Genomic DNA, 9,072 nt, shown 5'->3' with positions numbered 1-9,072 from the left:
TTCTATCAATAAATTTATTTTCTCCCCTGTCTCTCTTCTTTAATTCTTCCTTAATTCTCTTTTATTTTTTTATTTCTATCTAATACTATTAATTCTTTCTGTACTCAATTTCTTCGCCCTTACAAAAAGACTGTATTATCCAAATGAAACTTATTATTCTAAGTGAATTTCCCAGAAATTTCGGTGACAAACCGATTGATATTTCTATCTGACGAACCACCATCCACCATCGCTTTCCGTGCAGCTTCTTTTAGCCCCACTGCTCTCATCTTAATCTCTTCAGCCCTGGTGCCCTCCATGACTTCCGTAATACATCTTTCAACCTCTTGTGCGCTCGCAACCCCATCTTCTTCTTCCCCAATCCTCATCCTCACCCCAGTCTTAAACACATCTTCTACAAGCTTAGCATTCGTGGGTTGATCTGACCAGTTGGGAAGGGCAACTATCGGTACGCCGGCCGTCACAGCTTCCAGGGTCGAGTTCCAGCCGCAGTGGCTTACAAAGCAAGCCACTGCAGGATGCATTAGCACATTTGCCTGAGGGCACCACGTCACCACTAATCCCTTTTCTTTCGTTTCTTCCAAGAACTCTTGTGGCAATTCAGCACCACCCTTCTGTGGCCTAATCACCCAGAGAAACGGTTTCTTTGTATTCTTCAAAGCAATTGCGATGTTATCCATTTGCTTCTGTGAAAGTTCCATTAAACTACCAAATGCCACGTAGATAACCGAACTAGTTGCCTTATCGTTAAGCCATTGTAGACAAGAATCTTCTGGCCTCAACAAATTTACACTAAGATCATCAAAATCTTCACTCTCTTTTTGTCCTAACAAATAAGGTGACACAAGGGGTCCAATGGTGAGAATAGGTCTCAGTGAAGCCATGGAGTTCACTATCTCCTCTTCAAACTCGTAAACGGAAGCTCCTAAAATCCATTTCACTTTGTCCAAGATTGGTTCAAAATCCGTAACCAATTTCTTGTGGTAGGGAGGGCAAGAGGGGAGCAAAAAGCTGGGAAGTTCTCGAACCTGCAACGTTGGCAGTGATGGTAGCTGAAGGGTCTCATTTGGATTCTCCATGTCAGGAAAACAGTTCGTTTTGCATGCATAGCGACAGTAAATGGAAAAAAGAGCCGAAGCTTGGGGGAAAAATATGGCACAAGGAATTCCATGAGAAACGGCAACATCCACTGACCACGGCATGAAAGGATTTGCGATCAAGCACGAGAAGCTTCGATCGTGCTCCTTTAGGTGAGTGATGAGGTTTGAAAGATTCTCCGCACCTTTGGTTTCGAAGGAAGCGAAGAAAGCCGCGGGATCGTTGCTGCGATCATGGTCAACGCTAAGGCCATCAGAGAAGTACGCTAGTTGGATCTTTGATGGCTTGTTATTGGTTTCTTGGTTGTGGAGGTTTTGGAAACGCTGACGTAGTTCTTCGGGTATTGCTAATGTGACGTGGACACCCTTTGATGCAAGGCGTTTCGCAAAATTGAGAGTTGGATTCAGGTGGCCTTGAAGAGTTGGTGACACCATTAAAACATTGATAACTTCTTTAGATGAAGACATTCTTTTCTCCTCCGTGTCACAAAAGTCACAAAATGTGTGTTGTGGTTGAAGACTAACTAGATTTAAGAGTATGGAAATAAATTATCAAGTTAAGGACAAGATGATATGACTGACGAAGAAGATAAGTATGGTGCATATATATATGAAATGATTCTGGTTGTTAAATAATTAATTTTCATCATGGCATACGTAGTGGCCTTTTTCTTGCTAATCAATTTGCATCATAGCATACGTTAGTGGTGGCTTAGTGACCTCTTCATTTTTTTTCTTCGAAGTTCACGTCAATGCTATCTAATGTAAGAGTATCGGAAAAAAAAAACATTTGAATTTAATAATAAATTGGTACGATTAGATATTTATAATAAAAAATAAAATAAAATCATTTTTAACTAATATATCACAAAATATAATTTTCAACACGAATCTCTAATTATTCATATGAAAAGACAAATACTACTAAAAATCAATATTTTTCGAACAAATTTTAAGATGAAATTGAGATAAATTTTGAATAAATTAAAAACAAGTTTTTTGTTTTAAATAAAATTGAGACGAATTTTTTTTGTCCCAAAAGTTTTTGTTATTAATTTACATTTTATCTGAGATTTCATTGATTTTTTTTTCAAACGATTTTGTGACAGATTTTGAATAGACATTTATTTACTAAATTTTTAACTATTACGATGTATTTTAGAAAAATTTTAGACAAATTAAGTAATATAAAAATAATATATTTCAGACAAATTTTAAACGTAAAAATATTTCATTTTAAATAAATTTATTTAAAAAAGATTTATTATTAAAATATTTTTATCCATAAATATAATCAAACTAAAATAAAAAATAATTAAATTAAAACAAAGAAAGCCTTTAAAATGATCATAAATCATGAATATATTAAAATATACTAATTAATTCACCTAAAAATTTCTTAATCTAAATAAGAGAAAACGTATACTCCAGACATCAATTACTCATATTATCATCATCATCATCACTAAAACTTGTCCCAAGTTCATCTTCCGCAGGAACCGATAAAATTGAAAGAAATGGGAGATTCAACTTTTTATATAAAGTATGAAATGTCTTTTCAGTAGAATAAATTCTTTTCTATTGAGCTTTTAGTTGACCTCCTTAATCTTTTAACTTGTACTCAACATTATCCAACTTAACATTTTGTTCTTCATTGATCATTCTTACTCCTTTGTGTTTTCTTTCTACATGTGAAGTAATTCTTGCTCAATATTTAGATCGTTTTTAGATGTATCTAAGCAAAATTTGGAACCCAATTTTAAAGAGATATCTAAACTAAAAGAACCTAAACCAAAAGCAACTTTTTTTTCCTTTGCCACAACTTCGTTCCAAATAGTGTAATCATCTGACATATTTAAACCTTTCTTAGATGCCTCAACATCTCCCTTATTATCTAAAGATAAAGTTACTTGAGAAAGTTTTGTCTTTCGCTTTTTGAATTCACCTTACAGAACCAATCAATTTTAATCACAACTAAATATGTCATAAACAAATACTAACATATAGTAAAAATTATATTTTTGAAAGACAAGAAGAACAAACTAGCATCACATACAATGACTTCTCAGATCTTTCATCAATCTAATTTTTATCTTTTTGGCATAGTATTTGGTATAAACCTCCTCTAAAAAAGGTTTTACTTCCATAAGATTTTTTCTATAATATTGTAGTTTTAATCCAAAAAAAAAATAAGAAAGTTCTGCTCATAATAAGAATAAATTTTAAAATTAATTATTTTTATCTTACCATTCTGTGTGTATATTCACCTATAGATATAGAATTATCAGTATGCATGGAACTTCCAATTCTTAAAATGCGAATTTATAGCCCAATAATGCAACAATTAACGCTAAACTGGTACAGAAATATATTTTGATATCATAGTCAGAATTTTTTGAGTATATTGAGTATATTGAGTATATTCCCTTATAAAAATACTCCGACAACTTAATTCACAGGCTATAACAAAACACTCCTTTACTCCTTTTCAAAGTAGCACAATCAGCATAGACATATTTTTTTGAACAAAGTATTAATAAACCAGCAAGAAAGTCTAAACGATAATGCAGCAACATTCATTATAACAAAATATTAATAAACTAGCAACATTCATTATTATAACAAAGTATTAATAAACCAGCGACATTCATTATAATATTTTTCAAGTTTAGCTCATAATGCATGTATTCTTAATACCAAGTCATAAAGTACATTTTTACCCTTTTCTTTAAAGAAATTCATGATTATGACATAGTCTTTATTAAAGTATGTGTGGGTATTATCTCGAGAGAAATTCTTGCCCTTTTGATAATAGCAAACTATCCTAAATCTCCAAGAACCACCTGAATAGTTCTGAAAGAAATCATACAAAAGATACAATCAAAAGGGCAACAAAAAAGAAAAACAAGAATCACTGTAATGCAATTATAACAAATATATTTTTGGTTAACAATGCAGAAAGTAACCAATGCATAAAAAAATTTTCAAAGTCACCAACCATTCACAATATTTCCTATCACAGACCAAAAAATAAAACATATTAGATAGATGAAAAACAAAAGAGAATAGCATTCATATCCAAAGAGTTAAGAACAAACCCTAACTTTTTAATAAGCCTCTAATCTTATTCTTAGAAAGACCAAAGGACCATTAATAAACCTCCAAGCCATAGTCTTACGAAAAGAACCATCATTAATAAGCAAATTGACAAAGAAACAAAAAAGAGTGACATCACTACTCACAAAAAATTGAGACTTGGCAGAGGAAGCACAAAGACGCAGAGTGGCAAGGGTCGGAGGCTGGCGGGGGTGCGAGGTCTGTAAGACCCAATTAATTAACGGCTAATTAACCCATAAATGAGAATTTATTCTAGAAAGCCAAAAATATTATTTTTATGGCTAAATGTGATAGAGGAGAGTGAGACAAGAATTTCGGTACCAATTTTATAGAAATCGGACCAAGATTGGACCGAACGGACCAAACCGGGCCAACCGGACCCAAAGTGGGCCCTTGGCCCAACTAAACTAAACCAAAACCCTAGTTTTCAGCACTCTCTCTCCTCACAACACACAAACACACGCTGAAATGGTGGAGAGGAAGGGAAGAACACTCTCTCTAAGTTCTCTCCCTTGGTTGATCTTCAAACCACCATAACTTTTGATCTAGAGCTCCGATCGCCGCACCGTTTGCGGCCACGCGTTCACCACGGAGAGAACCCATACAATCAATCTTAAGGTAAGCCACGTTTTGCTCTTCAAAATTCCAGCCCTTGTTTTCGGGTTTCATGGATGAAATGTTGAGATTTTGGGCTCTTTGATGTTATAGGACCCAAATCTCTTGAAGGAGAAGGTTAATCTTGTCTCCTTGGACCTTGGGTGTGGTAAGATTCTCAACCCTAGTATAATTTGTTGTTCTATGATGTTGGATATTGAGATTTTGTATATGGGTATGATGATTGTGGCTTAGGTTGTGTATATGTGAATATTGGAGCTTGATTGGTGATTTTGGAAAGCTTGGGAGAGAGTTTTGTGTGAAAAAATCTGTTCTTGGAGGTGTTGAGACCTTGAGAGCTTGTGGACAAGTGGTTTGAAAGTGCTCCGGTTGAGCTTGGGAAATTGGCTAAGGTATGGTCTCGGTTTCCCGTATCTAATATGTAATGTGGTAGAAAATACTTAGGCTAGAGGCCCTAAGATAGGCATTGAATGGTTGATGTTGTTAAATGGTTGAGATATATGATGTGATCATATATGTGATTATGAATATTGATGCCTTGATTGTGTGATATATGAGAAAATGCATGTTGTGATATAATAATGGTTGGTTGGAAATGGTATTATTGGAAATTGGGATGAGGGAGGATGTATGACATGATATTGTGTTTGTCCTTTAGCCATTTGATTGAGAAGTGTTAAAAGGGTTGGATGGTGATTTTGGAAAACTTGGTAAAATGTCAATGTGTGAGTTGAGGATGGCTTGATGTTGATTTTGGTACATTTTGATTGATTTCAAAGAAAATGGATAAAAATTGGCATGTTTTGATTGATTTTGAAAACAGTTGAAAGTGGCTTGTTTTGAAAATGGCACTTTATGGTTTTGTATGAAAATATGATTTTTGGGCATACTTTGACGGGACATAACTTGAACTACGGATCTCTAATTTGTGCCAAATTTGTTTAGAAATGAAATTGGATCCGGGATGTCCATGCCGTTCGAAGAACGGGTGAAAAACGACTTAAAATGAGAAAGTTATGTCCGTCGGAAGATTGGGGGTTGAATTTGTAAATTCTGCAGCTTTTAACTTAGAAAATTTTTTTAGCAGAATGACCCTCCGCGCGTAGGCGCACTTGGCGCGTACGCGCCGTTCTTCAAGAAAGCACCATCCACGCGTGCGCGTGGTGTGCGCGGGCGCGTCGATGCGCTGCACCAAATGCCCAGCTATTTTCCCGAGAGTTGTGCCAGTTTTGTGCCTGTGGCGCAAGAGCACCCACGCGTACGTGTGGTTGATGCTCGCGCGTCGTTTGGCTATTTTTCAACCCGCGCATCCGCGCATTTGACGCTTGCGCGTCGATGAGATTTTGTGGCCATCCATGCGTGCGCGTGGAGTTCGCGTACGCGTGGCCCTGTTTTCATCCCAAAGTTGATTTTTAAGTTTTAAAAGCCAAATTTCATACTTCTAAGCCTCCGATCTCACCACTTATGTCTTAAATCATTATAATATGCCTAGCAATGAGACAAGGGGCTAGTAAATGTGGTAACTTGCGAGTGAAGCAAGGGAAAGATGAATGATCAATGATCAATGAGGATCAAAGATGATTATGTGAGATGCGGAGGATGGCGGTGGAAGTGCTTGTTGTGCCATGGGCCGAAGGGCCGTAATTGTTAATGAATTGGCTGGTTATGGATTTAACCGTGAGCCAGATGGCTAGATTATTGCCGTGTTACAGCAGAGCCATGATTATGGCTAAGTATAAATGCATATATGCTGTTGAATGAATTGTGAATGTTTGCACTTCCACCATCGGAGATGAGGGTTTCCTAGGAGGAAGCAGTGGCTAGCCACCACGTGCTCCAGGTTGAGACTCGAAGCTCTTTTGACCCTATGTCGTAAGTGTGGCCGGGCACTGTGAAAGGCCCGGATGAGCTCGCCCCCGTAAATATTCACCAGTGAGGGTGATGGATATGGATCATGATTATGATCAAGTTTATGATGAGTATAACTCGAGTTGGGGATGTGCGACAGAGGGACAGTCCAATGGTTAGCTACCAGGACTTGTCGGGTTGGCTCTATAACCAACAGATGATATCATCAGCCACTAGGGACAGGCATTCATCATATGCATACTATATGAATTGTTGAGATTGCCTATTTGACTGCATGTTACTTGCTAATTGTCTAAATGCCTTATCTGTTCCTATTTGTAAATCTCTTGTCTGATATAACTGTGTTTGCTATATTATACTCCTGCTGGTGGTTGGGAGGTCTGAAGGAATTGGAAAGGGAAGTATTAGTTAGACTGAAGGATCTTTAGTCAGTTGCCACTTACGGTTTAGTTTGTTTATAAGCTTTGATATTATCTGGAGGAAGTTCTAGGATTGCCTTCGGCTTTCCTCTATTATTATGTTTTATATATGTGGAAGCTGTTACCATGCTGGGGACCTCTGGTTCTCACCCATGTGGATTTTGTGGTTTTCAGATGCAGGACGTGAGGTTTCTCGCTAAGGCATGCTGGAGACTTCTGGATTAGCAAAGATCCTTTGTTCTCGGGACTCCATCTTGGTTTATATATCTTGTTTAGATACTTTTATCTCCACTAAATAATACAAACTGTGATGACTCCTCTTATATGAGATTTTTGGAGAATAGGGTTCTGTATTTGTGTCCCTTTGGGTTTCCTTTGGGGTTTTCCTTATTTTATTACATGTATATGTATTGCTATGCTCGGACCGGTTATCTTCGCATCCGGATTTGAGTTTTGATATTCCCATTTTTGACACTCTTTGTATATATATATGATCTCGCGTTAGCTTATCCTTTGCTCGTTGCGTTATCGATCGGAGTGTTGCGCTTTCGAGTTGTGATTTTTGTTTACCCCTTTTTCTACAAAGGCTCCTAGTTATAATCCTTATTCACACTACTATACGTACTAGATTTTTGTTTTAAAGGTCGTAATACCTTGCCATATCTGGATTATGACTTAAGCATAAGACTCTGTATGGTAGGGTGTTACAAGGTCTAAAACCAGAGGAAGCGGCCACATGCAGGAGGTAGAGCAGTGTGAGTGAGTGAGGGCTGTATAACCTGTGAGCGTGAAGCACCAAAGAGGGTGGAGGTCGCCTGAGTTGTGAGATCAGATGTTGGCTGGTGTGCAACCCGAAAGATCGACGGCGCCACGACCGCCACATGCATAGGCAGAGCAGTGTGAGTGAGTGAGGGTTCTATAAACTATGAGCGCAAAGCATGAGAGAGGGTGGAGGTCTCTGGTTTAACCCTACATGTGGTGGGCAGTCTCAGATATTGTGGTGAGTTTAACCACTTATTATAGTTCTTAGTGTCTAATTTTAGAGAAATTATTGGAATCAATGAGCTTTTTTCAAGGTGGAGAAAGAACACACTTGAACGATCAAAAAGAGTGCTTAGATTGTTATGACTGAGCTGTGATTGTAATTGAGTGAGCAGATTGGGTAATCCAGCACGAGTATGAATATCGGATCCTAAGGAATCATCATTCTTCGAAGTTGAATCTGCCATTGAGTCACACAAAAAATGAATAAACCAAGATCTTTCCTTTCGCCCACTCGTTGATCGGAGTAATTGTCTCTCATAAGCACAAAAATTGGAGACAATGCACTCTCATCAATCTCTATTATATGAGTTGTGCAAATGAAGAAAAAGAGAAAGAAAAAAATTCATCTTATTTCAAAAAAATTTGAACATAATAAAGATGAGAGAAAAGAGAGAAAAAAAATTAGTGACTCAAAAAATGAGTAAAATGACAAAATCAATTAGTTAAATCTTGTTATAATCATACATGCACATATTTTAACTAAGGAAAAATATAGGTAAACAATGAAAATATTAAACAATGTAAACAATAGATATATCGGATGTTCATTTTACTAGTGTACGAATGGTTATTTTAATATTAAAATTTAGAGGGTTAAATTGGAGGTGTAGTGTGTTTTTATTTGATTGGTGGTTATTTATATTGTTCAACAAAATCATTGTCCCCTAGCATTTTCCTTTAACTAACTTATGCTAGTTTAACATTAACTACTTTCTATTAACATCTAACTACCTATATAAAACTATTTTTATTAAGTTAATCCTATATAGCTGACTATTGTAACAGTCACGTGATAATAATTTTACAGACCAGGAAAAAGTTTAGTGTTTATGTTAGAGAATATAAAATTTATTTAATGAATAAATATATTGGTAATGAGACCAACATAAGAACAATAAATATATTAATAA

The 9,072-nt window shown here is 36.3% G+C and overlaps 1 protein-coding gene across 1 annotated transcript; it reads right to left on the bottom strand.

Moving 5' to 3' along the window:
- Positions 1-1,386, bottom strand: LOC107627268 (UDP-glycosyltransferase 84B2; the record flags this gene model as incomplete). The annotated part of the gene is given in 1 exon segment (XM_016330120.2): positions 1-1,386. A coding segment is annotated over 1 exon segment (1,228 nt), but the record flags the coding sequence as incomplete, so codon positions are not given.

The sequence above is a fragment of the Arachis ipaensis genome, chromosome B01 (assembly GCF_000816755.2).
Source record: "Arachis ipaensis cultivar K30076 chromosome B01, Araip1.1, whole genome shotgun sequence".
In the NCBI taxonomy this organism is placed as follows: domain Eukaryota; kingdom Viridiplantae; phylum Streptophyta; class Magnoliopsida; order Fabales; family Fabaceae; genus Arachis; species Arachis ipaensis.
The sequence above is the reverse complement of the archived record's forward strand: the minus strand, read 5'-3'. Positions and strand labels throughout refer to the sequence as shown.